The sequence below is a fragment of the Carlito syrichta genome, unplaced genomic scaffold (assembly GCF_000164805.1).
Source record: "Carlito syrichta isolate Samal-C Ts95f unplaced genomic scaffold, Tarsius_syrichta-2.0.1 Scaffold79433, whole genome shotgun sequence".
Classification (NCBI taxonomy): Eukaryota; Metazoa; Chordata; class Mammalia; order Primates; family Tarsiidae; genus Carlito; species Carlito syrichta.
Genome location: NW_007023529.1, coordinates 89,232 through 111,298, shown reverse-complemented (window position 1 = coordinate 111,298; position 22,067 = coordinate 89,232). Strand labels below are relative to the sequence as shown.

Sequence of the window (22,067 nt, the reverse complement as noted above, 5' to 3'; positions counted from 1 at the left end):
AGTCGCTTACCTAGAACTAAACAGTCCTTGCTGAAGGCACATTATAATTAATTTAAAATTTACCCTTTGGATTTTTACTCTCTGAACTATAATCATCAAGATGGCAACTCGTATGTAACACTCAACTAGTCTTTAGATATTTATTTATATTAAAATAAACGTATAAAACTGCCATTAGTTTTCATTACAATTTGAATGTTGCCTATATTTTTAAAATATCTAGGAAATATCAATTACTAGAGGAAATTAAAGTTTACCAGGAATTTTGCATGATACTTCTGGAAAAAGTAGAAGCACCTTTATTGAGAATACAAATTCTAGCAACTTGTTTTTAATCATTTGCAAAATATAGAGAAGTTGATTTTGCTTCTGTAATTTCCTATCAAAGAAACATATTCAAACCTCTGCCTGATACAAAAATATTATTCCAACTTGTTTGGTAGGAGTAATAAATCTTCACAATAGAATCTTAAGAAGGAACTGCAGTTGTTTAAAGCTCAGTAGGAACCCAGTGGTTTGAACCTCAACATCACTTGAATGGGTTCCAGGGTGGCCAGGATATACTATTCCTACTATTTCTACTATTAGCAAATAAAAGTCCTCGGTTCACAGACAGACCAGTTTTCACACTGGAAATGTTGACATAGAATATAATTGAGATCTTCTACATTCCTGGTTTGACCTTTAATGATGCAATTCTACATGAACACAATAAAGACTGTATTTTTCTCAAAAGAAAATAATTTTCATCTTTTATGATGCCATCATTAACTAGACATCTATGAGGAGCCACATTCAGAAGAGTGATTTTCAAATGTCTTTTTAGCACCAGAACCTTCTTTTCAAACAAAATATTACTTAAAACTCCCCTATATAAAAAAAGCAGAGATTTTATGGCTGCAGGCAAGTTGAGTTGTAGGGTCTCTCCTAAGCTTTGCCTGACACAACTCATTCAAAGAACACTGTGGCCAAGAAACAAAAGTCTTAAAAACAAGACATCAAATCCTTTTTCCAATTACACAGAATTTAAAAAGCAGGCCAGGTGTAGTGGCTCATGCCCACAATTGAAGCATTTTGGGAGGCCGAGGCGGGAAGATCACTTGAGCCCAGGAGTGTGAGATTAACCTAGGCAACAGTGAGACCTTGTCTCTATAAAAAACAAATTAGCTGGATGTGGTGGTAAACAACTGTAGTCCCAGCTACTCAGGAGGCTAAGGCAGAAGGACTGCTTGAGCCCAGAGGGTAAGGCTGTGGTGAGCTGTAATCGTGTCACTACACTCCAGCCTGGGTAACAGAGTAAGATCCCAATTCAAAAATAATAAATAAATAGCAATTCATAGACATTTTTAAATAAAGAAATTTTGGGGGGTCCACTTTCTTTAAAAAATGCAAAGACAAAATAGAGTCACATATTATACTGCAAGTATAAACAAACAGTCAATATCATGCTTGATGATACACAAACAAGGATAAAGATAAGGATGACAACTTCTAGTTTCCTCTTGGATGTGTAAAGAGCTTTAAAGTGTCACTTCTACCCTCACAATGAGAAATAAGCTGAACGAACTGAAAATTTACAACTCTTCTTAAATCTGTCTGAGAACTGAGGTCACAGCAAACTGTCACTCTGAAAGCTGGCAGGAACCTTGAGCACAGAGAATCACAGTTTATTGCTGATGCCAGTAACTTGTGGGAACACTTACACGGTAATTGGCAAGTTGCAAGTGGCAACTACCTTGAAAGTTAAAAACTTCTGGGGAGCCAGTTGCTCTCAAAAAAACCCCACACTTTTGTGTGATTTACCTCCAGAAACTAGGTTTTCACAGTGAAGACTGAAGACAAATTCCCTAGCACTTCAGGGAATAGGGATGTGAGGTGTGGAGTGTGGGGTGTGGCAATAATCACTTTAAAATACACCCAGTTGGGCTTGTAATCCCAGTATTTTGGAAGACCAAAGTGGATCACTCGATGCCAGGAGTTTGAGATTGGTCTGGGTAACACAGAGAGACCTTTGTCTCTGCAAAAAATTTAAAATTTAGCCAGGCATGGTAGCATGTGCCTGTAGTCCCAGCTACTCAGGAGGACAACGCAGGAGGATCACTTGAACCCAGGAGTTCAAGGCTGCAGTGAACTATAATGACATCACTGCACTTTTAGAGACTCTGTCTCTGAAGAAAATAGTTTCTAAGGAAACCCACAGACAACAAAGGAAGAAAAAAGGACAGTGGAAGAAATTAAAACTTAGGACATCTTTAGTTACAGCAAACATTAAACACAGCCTAACTCCTAGCCAGATAAGTATAAAAACTCACACTAAAAGTCTCTTTACCTCAGTTCCTATTAACTGAAATATTGTGTCTGACTTTCAACAAAACTTACAAGGCATACAGATGCAAACAAAAAAAACCCCAAAACCCACACACACATGCACAAACATAGTCAGAAGAAACAAAGTAAACATTAGAACCAGACTCAGATATGGCACAGATTTTGAAATTACCAGACTAGAGGACAAATGTGTAACATAAGCAGAGGGATGGAGATGCTAAGAATCCAAAGAAAATGCTAGCAATACAAAATACGAACAGAAACAAATAATGCCTTTGATGGGATCATCAGTAAATTAGACCCAGACAAGGAAGATTTGTCAACAGAAGCTTCATAACTGAAAAGCAAAGAGAAAAAGAAATAAATATCCAAGAATGGTGGGACAATTACAAGAGTTGCAGATACATGTAGTGAAAATACCAGAAAGAGAAGAAAAAGAGAAAGAACAGAAAAAATGTATCTGGATGGGGAGAATTTTCCAAAATTCATGACACACACTAATCCATACATCTAGGAAAACCACAAAACACTATAAGATAAATATAAAAAATCTATACCTAGGCACATCTTATTCAAACTGCTAAAAACCAAAGACAAACAAAAACTCTTGAAAGAATTCAGAAGGATAAAACAACGAGTAATAAACAGAAGGACTGACATAAAAATACAATGATGCCCCTTCAGAAACAACACAAGCAAGAAGGGACCGATATTTAAAGTGTTGAAAGAAAAACATCCACCAACCCAGAATCCAGCAAAACCATTCTTCAAAAGTAAAGAAGTCTCTAAGACAAACAAAAATTGAGGGTATTTGCACCAGGAGATTTGTCTTATAGGAAATGTTAAAAGGAGTTCTTCACAGAAGGAAAATATAAGAGATCAGAAACTTGGCACTACATACAGTAAGAAAGAGTGTTAGAGAAAAAAAATCAATGAAAGAATTTTATTTTTCTTTCTCTTTACCTGATCTAACAAAGTTTTTCAAAACAGCAATAGCAACAATGTATTCGGTGATCACAGCTTATGGAGAAGTGAAATGAATGATAGCAATGGTTGAAGAATTGAGGTACCTGCACTATCCATGAAGCAGTTATACAGGCACACCTCGTTTTACTGTGTGTTGCTTTACTGTGTTTCAATACTTCAGTTGAAGAGGTAATTGCAGATATGGTGGAAACAGCAAGAGAACTAGAAGTGGAGCCTGGAGATGTGACTGAATTGCTGCAATCTCATGATCGAACTTGAACAGATGAGTTGCTTCTTATGGATGAGCAAAGAAAGTGGGTTTTTGAGATGGAATCTACTCCTGGTGAAGAGGCTGTGAATATCGTTAAATGACAATAAGGGATTTAGAATATTACACAAACTTAGTTGATAAAGCAGCAGCAGGGTTTGAGATGACTGACTCCAGTTTTCAAAGAAGTTCTGAAGTGCATAAAATGCCATTAAACAGCACTACATGTTACAATCTTTTGTGAAACGAGGAGTCCATCAATGTGGCGAACTTTATTGATGTCTTATTTTAAGAAATTGCCACAGCCAGTCCCTTCAGTAACCACTACCCTGATCAGTCAGCAGCCATCAACATCAAGGCAAGACTCTCCACCAGCAAAAAGATTATGACCCACTGAAGGCTCATATGACCCCTAGTACACTGTTTTTTCTAAAGATAAAATACTATTGTACACTTAATAGACTATAGTTTAGTATAAACACAACTTTTAAATGCACTGGGAAACCAAAAAATTTGACTTGCTTTATTCAATATTTGCCTTATTGGGGTGATGTGGAACCAGACATGCAATATCTTTGAGGTATGTCTGTACTGGTGTTTGAATGTGGTCTTAGCTTAGCTATAACTGTATACTGCAAGCTCTAGGACAATCACAAAAAAAGATAAAAAATATATAAGTGATATGCTAAAATGGCACCATATAAAGTGCTCAAAATAAGAAAGTCGAAAAACGAAAGCAGAAGAAGAAACAAAGAACAAGTGCATGAACAAATTTGGCAATGATATCAATAATCACTTTAAACGTGAATGGTCTAAATACACTAATTAAAAGACAAGGACTGGCAGAGTAGATTAAAAAAACGATCCAATTACATATTATTAAAAATAAGGACACAGATTAAAAGTAAAGGGATAAAGAAAGATAAACTGTTTTAGCACCAAGGAAAGCTGTGGCGATGATATTAATTTCAGAAAAAGTAGACTTCAGAGCAAGGAAAATTATCAGAGATCTAGAAGGGTATTATGTAATTATTAAGAAGACCTAATAATCTTCTCTAAGACATAATCCTTAAGAGGTATGCACCGCCGGCTGTGGTGGCTCAAGTCTGTATCTCAGCACTTTGGGAGGACGAGCGAGTGGACTGCCTGAGCCTGCAGGTTCGAGACCCACCCAGGCAACTTGGCGAGAGCTCGTCTCTACAATAAACCAAAAATTAGTTGGTTCTGGTAGCAAACGCCTGTAGTTCCGGCTGAGGTGGAAGGACCACGGGGAGTGCAGCAGGTCGATGCTGGGATGGACGTGAGTATGCCACTGCATTCCAGCCTGGGCAACAGAGTGAGATTCCAACTCAAAAAAAAAAAAAAAAAAAGAGAAGTGTGCACTGAGCACAGAGCATCAAAACAGGTGAGGCAAATACTGATAAAACTACAAGGAGAAAGCCAAATCCACTAATATAGTTGAAGTCTTCAACATACCTCTATCAGCAATTGACAGATCCAACAGGCAGAAAATCAGTAAGGATAGGTTGAACTGAACAGCACCAACAATCAATTGGATCTAATTGATATTTATAGAATATGTCATCCAACAATATATTCTTCTCAAGCTCACATGGAACATCCACCAAGATAGACCACATTCTGGGGCATAAAACACACCTTAACAAATTTAAAAGAATAGAAATCATATAATGTATATTCTGAGACTGCAGTGGAATTAAATAAAAATCAGTAACAAAAAGAGAGCTATAAAATGCCGAAACATTTGGAGACTAAACAACATATTTTTATAATATTTTGAACCAAATGAAAATACAACTTATCAAAATATAGAGAATATAGTAAAAGTAGTACTTAGAGGGAAACCTGTAGTACTGAATACGTATATTTAAAAAGAAGATTTGAAATCAATAAGCTAAGTCTTTACCTTAGAAAACTAGAAAAAGAAAAGCAAATAAACCCAAAACAAGCAAAGAAAAGAATAAAAACTAGAGCAGACATCAATTCAATTGAAAAGAGGAAAATAACAGGGGAAAATCAACAAAACCAGAAACTCGTTCTTTGAAAAAGTCAATAAAATAGATAAACCTCTAGCTAACCTAACCAAGAAGAAAATCAAAGATGATACAAATTACTAATACCAGAAATGAAAAAGAGGCCATCACTACTGATCCCATGGACATTAAAAGAATAAGAAAGGAATATTATAAACATGTCTAGTCTCACAAATTTGATAACTTAGATGAAATGGACCAATTCCCTGAAAGACATAATTTGTCAAAACTCACAAAAGAAGAAACAGATAATCTGAATAACCCTGCTACCTATGAAAAAAACTGAATCAATAATTAATAACAAAACAGAAAGCACCAGGACCAAATAATTTTCCTGATGAATTCTACCAAACACTGAAGGAAGAAATGGACACCAATTCTCTAAAATCCCTACCAGACAACAGAAGCAGTGGGACACTTCCTAACTCATTCTATGACAGAATTACCCTAATACCAAAGCCAGACAGATATTACAAGAAAACTACAGCTCAGTACCTCATGTGAACATAGAAGTGAATATCCTCAACAAAAATATTAGCAAATAGCATCAAATAATATATAAAAATAACCATATACCACCATAACCAACAAGGATTTATTCCAGGCAGGTATGCAAGGCTGGTTCAACAGTCAAAATTCATTTTCAGTCATTTTCAGTCAGGGTCTCAACTTTGTCACCCAGGCTGGATTGCAGTGGCATGCTCACGCCACTGCAGCCTCGACCTGCTGGATTCAGCTGACCCTTCTGCTTCAGCCTCCTAAGTAGCTGGGACTACAGACATTTGCCACCATGCCCAATTAATCTTTTGATTTATTGTAGAGATGAAGTCTCACCAAGTTGCCCAGGCCAGTATCAATCCCTGTGGGCTCAGGCAATGCTCTCACCTCTGCCTCCCAAAGTGATAAGATTATTATAGGTACAAGCCACTATGCCTGGCAACAGTCAAAATTTAATTGATGTAATCCATCACATTCACAGACTAAGAAAGAAAAATCATACAATCATAGTAATAGATGCAAAAAAATTTTGACAAAATCTTAATCCACTCATGCTAAAAGCAAACAAACAACCAAAATAAAAAGTGGGTTGAAGATCTGAATAGAAATCCCCATCAAAGAAGAATATAGATGGTAAAAAGCAAATAGAAAAATCTTCAACATCACATGTCATTAGGGAATTGGAATAAACACAATAGTTATAACAACACATACCTATCAAAAGGTAAAATACAAAACACTGATAATATAAAATGGTGGCAAGGATATGAATCACCAGGAATTCTCATTGACAGCTTGTAAGAATGCAAAACACCACAGCCACTTTGGAAGACAGTCTGGCAGTTTCTTATAATGCTAAACATATTCTTATCATATGATCTAGCAACTTTAAGCATAGGTGTTTGCACAAATGACTTATTATTATGTGCACACAAATATTTATACCAACTAATTCAAAACTGCCAATAACCAGAAACAACCAAGATATTATATACTACATGAATGAAAAACACACTGTTGATACATTCATGCAATGGAATATTATTCAGAGGGGAAAAAAATGAGTAAGCCATAAGTCATGGAGAAACCTTACATTCACATTACTAAGTAAAAGAAATCAGTCTAAAATGGCTATATGTTGTATAGCTCCAACTGTATTACATTCTAGAAAACTCAAACCTCTAGAAACAGTAAAAAGATCAGTGGCTGCCAGGATTTGGAGGTGAGGGATGGGATGAGAAAGGATAAAAAGGTAGAGCACCATGGACTTTTAGGGCAGTGAAGGGACTCTGTATGTTACTATGGTATTGGACACATGATATTATACAGCTGTCAAATTCCACAAAACTGTACAATAAATGAATTTCAAGTATGAACTTTAGTTAATGATAATGTATCAGTACTAGTTCATCAATTGTAACATATGCCACACAAATGCAATGCAAGGTGTTAATAATAGGAGAAATTGGGTACAGGGAAGAGGGAGATATGGGAAATCTTACTAACCACTCAATTTTTCTACAAACTTAAAACTGTTCTAAAACATAGTCTATTAGTTAAAAGTATATATATGGATTACTATTATCATTATTACTGTCCAACTGTGCTGGAAACATTAGATATTATGATTGGACAAGAGAACATGTTTATGAGGTAGGAATAAAAAGAACAACTGCTGAAAAATATAATGAAAGTTAAGATCATTTATGGCAGCAACAAAACAAAAAAAAAACAACATCTAGTGATAAACTTTATAAAATTATAAAATTCATGTGAAAAAAACACTAAAAGCCCTACTGTAGGGAAAAAAAAGACTGTAATATCATGGGCTGGTACATTTTTCTTGTAAGGGGAGACTCAATATTGGGAAAAAGTTCACTATCACAAAACAAAACAAAATCCTATTTATTAAAAGCAATTGCAACCAAAATCCCAACATGCCTTTCTTGGAAACCTCTAGAAATAAGTCTGATTCATACATCAATCTAGTTTCAAAACCTAGGACACAGTGCCTAGTACAGGGTAATTGCTCAAATAAGTTTGAGAAATTCTGAAAACAAAGAATCAGCAGGAGCAACTTGCAATATCTGACATTAAAATATATCTAAAGTGATGGTGTAGTGAGGACAGAGATCAATGGGATACCAAGTAATCCAGAATTAGGCAAAGCATTTTTTATATAACATATCAGCAGGAGCAACTTGCAATATCTGACATTAAAATATATCTAAAGTGATGGTGTAGTGAGGACAGAGATCAATGGGATACCAAGTAATCCAGAATTAGGCAAAGCATTTTTTATATAACATATAATTTCTTATATAAATTAGTATATGACAAGGGTAGAAATTCAAATGACTGAGGTAAAGTTGAACTTGCCAAAAAGTCAGCTATTTGGAAAATAATTAAGCTAGATTCATATCTCACTTTATGCATCAAACTCAAATACAGATGGATCAAAAAGTTAAACTATTAAAGTACTGCAAGGCAACAAAAAATGTATTTTATGACCTATGAGGTAAAAAGGTCTTTCTAAGCATGACATAAAAACCATTAAGACTTAAATTATATCTAGCAAAATATGGCTAAAGACTCAAGACAAACAGGGTTGTCATATAATAAAGAGTTAATATAATAGAAGTATCAGAAGTTTTTAGGAAGGGCAATACAAAATAAGAAATTATATAAGCAGGTAATTCGCAGAAGAAAAAATAATCATATTTAATGATGTTTAACTCATTAATACTTAAAGAAATAAAAATCAAAATGGGTTGGGGGAAGGGTGAAATGAAGAGAGAACACAGACTTTTAGGAAAATAAAACTATTCTGTAGACTATTAATGGTGAATATATGTCATTATACATTTGTCAAAATCCATGAAATGTACAATATCAAGAGCGAACCTAAATGTAAACTATGAACTTTGGATGATAATGATGTGCCAGTGCAGATTAATCAACTATGACAAATGTACCATTCTCATGGAGAAGTCAATAGTGGGGAAAGCTGTATGTTTGCAGGGGTAGGTGTCACATGGGAATTCTTTGTACTTTCTATTCAATTCCGCTATGTATCTAAAATTGCTCTAACGGGCTATTTTTAAAAATTTAAAATAACAAAATAATAAAAACTGAAGGTCTTTTTGTGGCCAGCAGACTGGCAAAGGTGAAAATTTTCCCTAATATACAGTGTAGAACCAACGTAGTGGGAAATAAGTTCATATTCTATTGTTAGAATTACAAATTTACATAACATTTTTGGATGACATTTTGCCAATTTCTATACAAATAAAAAATGTATATGCCCCAACTCAGTAACTCTTAATTTTGTACTTTATCACACTGAAATACTTGCAGAAAATGTATTATAGGCACTTAGTTGTTCACCAGATGGTTATTTGTAATAGCAAATAATTAAAAACTCCAATATCCTCAATATGAGATATGGTTAACATATTATAATGCATTTATTTCATTTCGTTTCATGAAATAAATGCATCTTCATAATTTAAGCATAATCCTGGCAAAGAAGGATGAGCAGTTCTATTTACCAGCACAGATAACAAATATATTTATTATTGCAAAAGGATTCATATTTATAAAAAGGAATTCTTGATATTCAGTACAAAGAATGAGTAGATCCATGCAATGACATAAAAAAGTATGTGTAATTCTGTATAATAAATATTATATTATTTAAGTAACTTCTAGATCAAAGTATATACAACAGTAATACATGAAAAAGAAGGTCTGGAAATATACACATCAAAATGACAACTATGGTTCTCTTTTGGAAATGTTACTTTTGGAATTTAAATATTTTTACAAGGTAGAAGTATAATTTTACAATTAGAAAAATAATTACAATATGCAGATGTTGTGGAATTTCTTTTGTTAATAGTCTTCAATCAGCATTTGATGAAAGTAGTTTAAATTGTCCCACTAGACAGTGCTAAAGACCAAAATATCCACTGTGGCCCTTTCTAGGAATAAACTATTTTTATAGTACAAGAAAAAAATTGATAGTTACTGTGATATGTTAAAACAAAAGTTATGGACTCACCCTCAGTTCCTTAACACTAAATATTGACACAGTGAAAAATTCTAAACCACAAGAGATTTAAATGCAAACCACGTAAGATCTAGTTAAAACATTGGGAGATTCTTCTATAATCTGAGCAAGAACAAAGCCCTCCTAACTATAACCCAGATACAGGAACAATAATGGAAAGATGAACAAATTTGATTACAAAAAAATTAATTGAAAAAAAATTTTATCCATGACAAAAAAAAAACAACAACAACAACCCAAAAAACCAATAAAAGGCAAAGTAAAAAATATAAATGACAAACTTGGAAAAATCTTTTCATATTATACCAAAGCAAACAAAATGTTAACATATCTAGTATATAAGGAGCTTCATAAAATAGAAAAGAAAAAGAATTCAAACAACCCTATAGGAAAATAAGCAGAGATATGAACAGTTGACAGAGAACGAAATGCAAATTAAAACTATACTGAAATATCATTTCTCACCAATTAGACAGGCAAAAATCCAAATGTTTGATAGTATCCTGTATTTTCATGGTTGTAAGAAAATAAGCATGCTTCTACACTGCTGGTAGGAGTACACAATGGCATACCAGTATGGAGAAAACAGCTATATCTAGCAAAATTACCCATCAATTCCATTCCTAATAATATACTGCAAAGATATACTGGCAAAAATACAAAAAGACTACTCACTGTATAAGGCAATTCAATATAGCACTATTTTATTTTATTTTGAGTTGGAGTCTCACTCTGTCGCCCAGGCTGCAGCGCAGTGGCACGCTCATGGCCACTGCAGCTTCGACCTGCTGGGCTCTAGTGATTCTTCCACCTCAGTCTTCCAAATAGACAGAACTACAGGTGCATGCTACCACGTCCAGCTAATTTTTTGATTTATTGTAGAGATGAGGGCTCACCAAATTGCCTGGGTTGGTCTTGAACCCATGGGCTCAGGCAATCCCAAAGTGCTGGGATTACAGGCTTGAGCCACCGCACCCAGCCTATAGCACTATTTTTAACAGAAAAGAAAGACTAGAAACAACTTAAATGTCTATCAAGAGGGAATTGGTTGACAGAACAATGATATATCTACATGATGGAGTACTATAAAGGTATAAAAAAGTAATGAGGATTTTCTCTCTATATTACTTTAAAGGGTTCTCTAGGAGATATTGTTAAATTTTAAAAAGCAAGGTAGGAAAAAGTACACATAGTACGTGTATTAGTTTCCTATTGCCACTGTAACAAATTATTGCAAATTTTGTGGCTTAAAACAACATAAATCTATTCTTTTGCCATTCTAGAAGTCTGAAGTACAGAATGGGTTTCACTGGGCCAAAACCGAGATGTCAGCAGGGCTATGCTCTCACAGGAGGCTCTAGGGAAGAACTCGTTTCTCTCCCTTGTCTTTTCCAGCTCTTATTAGAGTTTCATTGTTGGCTCATGGCCCCTTCCTTCATCTTCAAGCCAGCAGTAGTACAGCAGCTTCAACCCTATGCTTTCATTATCACATGGCCTTCTATCTCTCTGATCTCCTGCCTCTCTCTTATAAAGACTAATGATTACATTAGGCCAACATAGAGCTCATCCCAAGATCCTTAACCCAGTCATATCTGCAAAGTTTCTTTGGTCATATAAAGTAACATTTTCAAGTTAAGGATATACAGACAAGAACATCTTGGTGGGGGTGGGATACAGACTACTATTCATCCTACCACAGTATGCCCACCTTTATTTAAGAAAGTAGAAAACAGAAACATATTTGCAACTTATTTCTATATAAAGGGTTAAAAACCAGGGAGGTTATTTATGAGGGAAGGAAGAAATAAAACAGAAGAGATAGTGAAAGAAGTTAAATTTATCTGAATATACCCTGTTTTATTAATATGACTTTGGAACCATTTAAAATAACCGTAAATAATAAAAACAACCCTGAAATATAATAAAAGATACAAGAGAACCATTAATGTTTCCACTTTACGATGTAATCATAGAGTATCTTTTTTCAAAGTAAATTAAAAACACAGTAATTAGTGAATCTATAGTCCTTAGTGGGATATACTTTAAAATGGAAAAAAACAGTTGAAAATTCTTACACTTTTTTAGTAATCATATAGTTGGAGGTAATATTGGGCTTATCTTGAAACTGTTATATGTATAATGTAGGATAAAGCATAAATTGTTAAAAACATTGAAAAATGGAATTTCTAGCATAGGAGAAAGAAGATACAGATATGAAAAGGGTAAGACAAGACCTTGTTTGTACACAACATAAATTCAAAGAACCAATAAGAACACATGGAACATCTTGTCTAACAGAAAGCAATGCAGCTATCAAACACTTATATATTAAGATAACAACCAAAGGACTTAGGAATCAACTTAGAGAGATCTGCACTGGCCAAATGTGGTATAACATATATCAAGAAGGACACAATAACTGCAATAGACTGAAATACCTCAAATAAATTTAAATTCATAAGTCAGTTCATAATGACACTAACAAAAAACAAACCTCATAGTCACCTCTATGGAGTCAACAACTCATTATTTTGAAAATTGGTAAATAAGGGAAATATCCATCTGTCTTGCCTTGCCTCTGAGAACCATTACTTAGATAAACCAAAAAGTTGATTGGGGGGAGCTTTATATTTCACAAACCTTAATGAAACCAGGCAATGATTCTCAGTGGCTGTTTACATCATAAAAAGAGACAAGAAAATATTACTTATCTCCTGATATCACCCTAAAGTGGTCTTCACAAAGTCAAACCAGAACTTGATCAAATATCTGGTTCAGACTACCAATGTGCAGAAAAAACAAGGGCGGAGTAACATGCTAAACAATATCAGCAAAATCCAGATTGTGATGCTTAAGATAACAACCAAAGGACTTAGGAATCAACTTAGAGAGTTGGGACAAATTAATCTGTTTATTATGGGACAAATTAACCTGTTTATTTTTCCCCCCAACAAATAATTACAAAATAATAAGGGACGGAAGGGTAGTCTACAGATTATTAGAAATTTAAGACATCAACCAGAGGCAATGTTTGAACCCCAAAATCCAAATTCAAGCACTACGCAAACAAAAAAACCACTGGAGAAATGAAAACACTGACAGGATATTTGAAGAAATCACTATAATGAAGGGAATTAAGGTTTTTCTGCAAGGGTATGGTGGTGGTGGTATGGTGGTTATGTTTAAAGAGTGGGGTCCCTAATTTTTAGAGATACACACTTGCAGATTAAAAATCAAGTGCTAATATGTGATGATGCAGGAGGGAGTGGGGCTTAGTGAAACGAAATTATGTAATACATAGATAAGGAGAATTTTAAATACAAAAAGATGATGTAAAATGTGGATCTTTACTACAGAACTAAAAACAGGTTAAATGTATACTTAAGGTCACTTTTAATTCTATGAAAGAAGAGATCACACATGCTCTTTCAGCTTTAAATACTAAGAATTTTACAGTATTCGTGAAGGAAATAATTTAATTTTAATTTTAAATCTGATGAAAACAAAGAAAGTTCTGTTTTTGTTTTTTGAGACATGGGAATCTTACTCTATTGCCAAAGCCGGAGTCTGAGTGCAGTGGCATGATCATAGCTCACTGTAACAAATTCCCGGGCTCAAGCGATCGTCCCACCTCAGCCTCCCAAGTAGCTGCGACTACAGGCACATGCACCACATACCACCTCTTAAATTTTTTTTTTATTGGAGTCTCACTCCATCACCCAGGTTATAGTATAGTGGCATGCTCACGGCCACCCCAGTGTCGACCTGATGGTTTCAGGCGATCCTTCTGCCTCAGCCTTCCAAGTAGCCGGAACTACAGGCATGTGCTACCCCGCTCGGCTAATTTTTGATTTATTGTTGAGACACGGTCTCACCAAGTTGCCTGGGCTGGTCTTGAACCCACGGGCTCAAGCAATCCACTCATCTTGGCCTCCCAAAGTGCTGGGATTATAGGCTGAGCCACAGAGCCTGGCCTCCTTAAGCTTTTTAAAGTAACAAACAGCTTTCACATACTACCTACTCCATCAGCTACTATTTGCCATGGAGAGAAAAAAAATCTTGAAACAAATGAAAAGAAAATTAATATTCAGTGAAGAAAGCTTCAAATTAACTTACAACACATACTTTCTAAGAGAGACAGTCAAATTAAATGGAAAAAAATCAGAAACAAAGCACTGATTTTTAAGTAACTTTTTTGACAAATGGATTTTACACTATGATCAAGTACACATACATATGTCATCCATATATAATATATGAAAGGTATTATGTCTCTCTCTCTCTATACATAAAACTGAAAACAATACTTACCCATACTAATAGTACAGAATATGATATATCATATTCAGTTTTTTCATTAAAAAGAAAAATAAAAACCTACTGGTCAAGATGCACTAAAATGATTTCATGACCCCACTACTGGGCTGAGATTTAAAGTTTGATGAACACTGGCTTACAGAAATTTTGTATACTATTAATAATCCCTAGGCTACATAGATAACCACAATCCTACAACAAATTGGAATATAAAGTTTATAAGGAAGTACCATTCCTATAACATACCATAAAATTATGAATAACAAACATATATACATACATAATATATATATTTTTGTAATTTTTTTTTGAGTCGAGGCCTCACTCTATCTCCCAGGCTGAAGTGTAGTGGCATGATCATAGCTCATCACAGACTCCAACTCCTGGGGTCAAGTGACCCTCCCACCTCAGTCTCCCAAGCTGGGACTACAGGCACATGTCACCACACCCAGCTAATTTTTTATTATTTTTTTATTTTTTGTAGAAAAAAGATCTTGCTGTGTTGCCCAGGCTAGTCTCAAACTCCCAGCCTAAAGTGATTCTCCCACTTCAGCCTCCCAAAGTGCTAGCATTACAGGTATGTGAGACACTGTAGCAGCAAATACAGATTTTTTAAAGATACGGTGATTTCTGCTATCAATTATAAAGAATGAAACGGAATCTCTGATATCTAAGAAGTGAAGGGTATTATGTCTATTAAGCAAGTGTCTTAGTCCTAGAACTCTAACAAATGACTCCAGGCAAAGGGTCTTGGTTACGTACTGTTAAAGGAATTAAAATTTTTATTTTAACCAACACTTTTCTCAAGTTTTCCTTCAAGTCTAAGAAAGAAAGGTTTATTTTTAAAAGTTCACCTTAGTTAATAAATTGTGAAATGGTATGGTTTTAAAAATAATTTTCATGGGTGTCTGCGCCAAACTCAAATTTAAGATGTTATTCTTCTTTTAACAGATTATTGCTTCTAAGTGTCTACTATAGAGAAATTCTATAGCTGCTCCTAAGTTCAAGTCACTTGAAAATGAACCTCTTTTTCATAACCAACTATATTATCAAATTCTTAACTAATTTTCTTTTATGAAAAACTAATGCTGAATCACGTTCCTCAACAACCCACCATTAGGCAATGAAGTTCTTTCTGCCATTTACATAAATTTCTTAGCTCAGGGGCCACTCGATCCACATCAGTATAACTCAACATAAAATACCTGTGATTTCAAAAGAAAATTTTCACAAAACTACACGACAGAAATGTAAATAAAATCATTCCAAAAAAGAATACTTTTATATGTCAAATAAATTTGCCATTTACTTTTTACAAGACTGCCACAGACACATGAAGTTCTGTCCAGGCTTTCTCGCTGGGTCTCCATGTTGACTGGATGCACTGAACGGAGCCGGCTGAGAGCTGTTAGGCTGGCCTTGCACTTGCACAGCTGGTGAAAGTGGCATGGGAGTGTTCTGAGAAAAAGAACAAACATAGAGTGACACGTTGAAAATCATTCATATTGTATAGTACAGTCTTCTAAGTTTGATTACATTAGTAGTTCTGCAGTTCTAACATGTGAAATTTACATTATGTAAATTTAGATTATCTTCTAAAATTCAGTAAAAATATAACTATTTTTATAGAATATTTTATAAAATTTTAACAAAATATTTAGAAAGTCTGAGTCTTTTAATATGAAACTACAGAGAAAAGAAACAACACAATTAAAGTTTTGTTTTGTTTTGTTTTAAAGTCTCACTCTGTCACCCAGGCTAGAGTGCAGTGACAAGCTCATGGCTACCACAGCCTCAACCTACTTAGGCGAACATTCCACCTCAGGCTTCCAAGCAGCTGAAAGTATAGGCACATGCCACCATGCTAATTTTTTGACTTATTGTGGAGACGTCTCTCTCCAAGTTCCCAGGCTGGTTTTGAACCTGTGGGCTCAGGCAATCCTCTTCCCTCTGCCTTCCAAAGTTCTTGGATTATAGGCATGAGCCACTGTGCCCAGCCTACAATTATAGCTTTAAATGAGAAATTATATAGACTATAAATGTACCCATTTGATTTACTTATATATATTCTTGACAAGATCTATCAACTGCAAGTAACTACTTCTTTGCATATTTCCTTTTAGATTTCCTAAAGAATAGAATATAAAACAGAATGTGGCAAAAAGCAAAGAAAATTTGTTAAATTTAAAATGTTAAAAATGATGTTACCATATAAGTAGGATATCGTAAGTATTAACTAATTTGAAGTAAGCTGCTTAACAATTTTAGTCTTTGAAGTTGCTCAATTATATCTTTCGATGGTAGTAAAAGGATTCTAATTGTTAGCATAAAGTCTATTAAATATAACCTATATATATTTTCTTCTATACCCCATCTCTTTCTCTCTGAAAAATAATAATAATTATAATATAGCTTAAATCAATTTTAGGCAATCCATTTTCCTGAAATCCCACAATGGGCAAAAATAATATTGAATCTCTTATAGAAATGACAGCACATCATTTTGAAAGTATTGCTCAGAAGCAAGAAACTATAACTAGGAAAATATTGAATACCTGTTCACTTATAAAGTAATACCGTCATACATTGCTTAGCGATAGGACATGTTCTGAAAAATGCATCATTAGTTGATTTCATTGTTGTGCATATATCAGAATATTTTACACAAACCTAGATGGAATAGGCTATTACTCCTAGGCTACAAACCTATACTGCATATTACTGTACTGAATACTGTAGGTAACTATAACACAAACACGATGTTATTTGTGTATCTAAACATAGGAAAGGTATAGTAAAAATATAATATTATAACCTTATGGGACCACAATTGTATTGTATGTGGTCAACTGTCAACAGAAATGTCATTATATGGCACACAACTGTATTTGGAATAGATGGATGTTACTATAATAGATTCCTATTCTTAAGAATTTACAATAGTTAGAAAACACACATGCAAGAAAAACATCTTGGAGCAGTAAAGATATCACGGACAGGATGAGGATTTTCCAACCTGATTAAAAAAAAAAATTTTTTTTGAGTTGGAGTCTCACTCCGTCGCCCCAGCTGGAGTGCAGTGGCATACTCACGGCCACCCCAGCGTTGACCTGCTGGGCTCCTTCCGCCTCAGTGTCCTTCCTCAAGCGATCCTTCCGCCTCAGCTTTCCACGTAGCCGGAACTACAGGCACTCACTACCACACCCGGCTAATTTTTTGATTTATTGTACAGATGAGGTCTCGCCAAGTTGCCCAGGTGGGTCTCGAACTCGCGGGCTCAGGCAATCCACTCGCCTCGGCTTCTCAAAGTGCTGGGATTACAGGCTGAGCCACTGAGCCCAGATTCAAGGTTTCAATCTTTTTTTTTTTTTTGAGTCAGTCTCACTCCGTCGCCCCAACTGTTGTACGGCCACCCTAGCTCGACCTGCCGGGCTCCGGCGATCCTTCCTCCTCAGCCTTCCAAGCAGTTGGAACTACAGGCGCGAGCTACCGCGCCCGGATAATTTTTTATTTATTGTAGAGACCAGATCTCACCTAGTTGCCCAGGCTGGTCTCGAACCTCAGGCACAGGCAATCCATTCACCTCAGCCTCCCAATGTGCTGGAATTACAAGCTGAGCCACCGAACGCGGCCATTTTCACTCTTTTAACCAGCAATGTATCCTTGAGCAACCAACTTAACCTCTCTGACCCTCAGTTTTCTCATCTTTAAAATGTGAGTCATGGTCAGGCGCGGTGGCTCAAACCTGTAATCCCAGCATTTTGGAAGGCTGAGGTGAGGGGATTGCTCGAGTCCACAGGTTCTAGACGAGCCCAGGCAACTTGAAGAGCTCTCCTCTCTACCGGGGAAAAAAAACAAAAGAAACCAGCCGGGCGTGGTAGCGCGCGCCTGCAGTTCCGGCTACTTGGAAAGCTGAGGCGGAAGGAGCGTGCCTGGACGACTCGCCCAGCGGGGCGAGGCTACGGCGGCCGCGAGCGTGCCTGGACGACAGAGTGAGACTCCGACTCAGAAATAAAAGAAAACGTAAGTAATAAAATCTAACTTATGAGATAAGAGAACGAGAGAAACTCTACATGAAGAGCCTAGCTCTAGAGTCTTAATAAATGGCAACTTACTGTTGTGCTAATAGAGAAGTCCAGAGGGAAACCCTATTTTGGAGGAAAGATGAGTTCAGTTTGGGAAGACTGACAGACCTTAGCGTCTATTTGAAAATTTAATGCTGGAAACACAGACCTGAAAATTATTCAACTGCAAATCCTAAAAGCTATAAAAGAGAAAGGAGGAAAAGATAAAATTCAAATCAAGTGTATTTATTTTTGAAAATTGTTTCCTTGATAGCCGGGCGTGCTGGCGCGTACCTGTGGCTCCAGCATGCTTGGAAGGCTGAGGCGGAAGGATCACTCGAACCCAGCAGGTCGATGCTGGGGGGGGTGGGGGGTGGTCATGAGCATTCCAGTGCACTCCAGCCTGGGCGACGGAGTGAGACTCCAACTCAGGGGAAAAAAAAAAAAAAAAATCAAGGGCCATGCACGGTGGCTCACGCCTATAATCCCAGCACTTTGGGAGGCCGAGGTGAAAGACTGCCTGAGCCCACGGGTTCGAGACCAACCTAGGCAAAGTGCGAGACCTCATCTCTACAATAAATCAAAAAATTAGAGACTCCAACTCAAAAAAAAAAAATGTAAAAAGAAAATCTAAAAACTTCTAATAACTGGAAACAAACACAAATACTAAATAGTGACAAGTTATTTTTAAAAACCCATAATTTTAATTAAAGGATAAATTTGTCAAAGGTATCAAATTTCCTCAGAATAAATATTCTGGTTCCCTATAACAGATTGAGTGCCCCTTATCCAAAATACTTGGGATCAGAGGTGTTTCAGGTTTTTAGATTTTTTTTCAGATTTTGGAATGTTTTTATAAACATAATGAGATACCTTGGGGATGGGGCCCAACTCTAAACATAAATATCATTTATGCTTCCTATATACCTTATATACAAAGTCTGAAGCTAAATTTATGTGTCTGTGTGTTTGTGTGTGTATATATATATATATACATTTTTTTTTTTTTTTACAGAAAGCAGGATTTATTTAGATGATGGAAAAGCTCCCACAGTGGGAGGTGACCCGAAGGGGTTTGCCCTTCATGTAATATTTTTAATAATTCTGTGCATTAATCTAAGTGTTGACTACATCCTGTCACATGTGGTCAGGGTGGAATTTTCTTTCTTTTTTTTTGAATTTTCCACTTACACTATCACGTCGATGTTCAAAACGTTTCAGATTTTGAAGCATTTCAGATTTCAGATATTTGGATTAAGACTGTTCAGGCTGCATTATCATTTAAAATAGGTATTTTGTTGACTGTCCTGTCCAATATTTGTAAAATAAGCTTAATTTTGTTTTTATAAGTGCTAACAAACTTTGATTCTAGGCTTTTTGTGTTTGTTTTTTTTGGTCATTGTGGAACTCTTACTAGTGTCACACAGCAAATTTAATAACAGGGAATTTAAAATTTAAAAACAAGGAATTTAATCCCAAATGCTAATGACAGATATGGTAAGATGACTAAAGCTGTTAAATTAAGAATGAATAAAAAATTAACCAAATACAACGTGTATAAAATTTTGGGATCCTAATTCAAACAAGCTGTTAAAAAAGTATTTTTAAGACAACGGGGTAACAATGAACATAAACTGGATGTCAGGTAATATTAAGAAATTACAACTTTTGTTAGGTATAATTTGGTATTGTGGTTTTAAGTACCTACTTAGAGGTCCTAACTATTAGAGGAATATATACTGAAGTATTAATTGATGAAATAATGTTTGAGATTTACTTTAAAGCATTACAGAAAAAACAAACGATGGTAGTAGGGAATAGATGAAACTAGAATGGCAAAATGTTGATAATATTTGAAACTAGGTAATGGATACACACGGGTTTATTGGTTCTACTTTTCTACTTCATATCTTTCAAAGTACCAATTAAATTAATCATGTTTAAAGAATCAATCTTTTATATGAGAATGCAAAATAGATTTATTTTAGGATGCCAAGTTTACTTTCTCTTAACATTCTTTTTTACTGTGAATTGTCAAAACATTAGCCAAAGCCATAACTCAAATATAAAAGTAAAAATACGTTTCAATGGCTTGTTTTTTGAAATGACCAGTTCTTGAAGAATATTCTATCATCATTTCTCTATTCTACTGAGCTCATTTTTCACACAGCTTTTTAAATCAAAGTGAAAAAAGTACAACTTTAGTGAGTCACTAGAAATGTAAAATCATGCAAAGGTTGTGAAACAATCTTTTGTAATGTAAAATTAAATAAAAATGTTAACGTAGTAGTTTTATTTTTGGCAAAGATGTTGCTCTTTTTGGTAAAATAAGAAACTATATTCTTGCTTTCCTTTATCATCTTTTCAAGAGTAAATTACAGTTGGCCTTATCTATCTGAGGGCTCCACATCTGTGGATTCAGCCAACCATGGATGAAAATTTGGGGGAAGGGGAGAGAATGCCACAAAGTTCCAAAAAGCAATGCTTGAATCTGCAACACACCGAGTACTGTATTGAACCCATGTGAATCAAGTGATACGTGTAGGCAATGTATCTGGTATTATAAGTAATCAAGAGATGATCTAAAGTGTATGGGAGAATGTGCATTAAGTTACATGCAAATACTGTACCATTTTATTTCAGGGAGTTGACCATCCATGGATTTTGGTACCCGTGGGGAGTTCCTAAACCAATCCTACCTGTGTATTGAGGGACGACTGCATGGATAAAAATTCTTTTTTTTTTTTTTTTGAGTTGGAGTCTCACTCTGTCACCCAGACTGGAGTGCAGTGGCCACTCCCAGCCACCACAGCCTCGAACTGCTGGGCTCCGGCAATCCTTCTGCCTCAGCCTTCCGAGTAGCTGGAACTACAGGCGCGCGCTATCATGCCCAGTTAATTTTTTGATTTATTGTAGAGATGAGGTCTCGCCAAGTTGCCCGGGTGGGTCTAGAACCCGTGGGCTCAGGCAATCCACTCACCTCAGCCGCCCAAAGCACGGGATTACAGGCTGAGCCACTGAGCCCAGCTATGGCTAAAAATTCTAAGTAACACTGATAATACTTTGATTTGATGTTCTTAAATCCCTACTTTCTTATTAATATTTTTAAACCTTAAAAACTTTTGACAAAGACTAAAGTTTAAACATTTCAATCAATATCAGAAAAGCAACAAAGTCATAATCTATTCTCAAAATAAATTCTTAACTTACTGTAATGAAATACTTTGTTCAATTCTATCTGTACATTTCGAAAGTCACTTAAAGAATGGAACCAGTCAAGATAAATAGGATAGTGAATAAGTCAGACACCATGACACCTAAAGCTGAAGTGAAGAAACTGGGAAAATGTATTCTAAAGAAGAGGTGAGTGAGAAAAAATACTTTTAAAATACTTTTAAAGTTGTATAAGGAACATGAATTACATTTACTTTAAATGTGATGTAAATGAGACATACTTAGCCTAAGTGCATAAGGCTTTAGAAAACACAAGACAGCAACAG

The 22,067-nt window shown here is 35.4% G+C and overlaps 1 protein-coding gene across 1 annotated transcript in view; it reads right to left on the bottom strand.

The window, feature by feature from the left end:
- The window catches only part of ARID2 (AT-rich interaction domain 2), an 88,471-nt gene that overhangs the window by 21,371 nt on the left and 45,033 nt on the right, over positions 1–22,067 (bottom strand). The window contains exon 13 of the mRNA XM_008054622.2: positions 15,813–15,961. Within this exon, the coding sequence (XP_008052813.1) occupies positions 15,813–15,961 (149 nt within the window). The remainder of the gene's footprint in view (positions 1–15,812; positions 15,962–22,067) is intronic.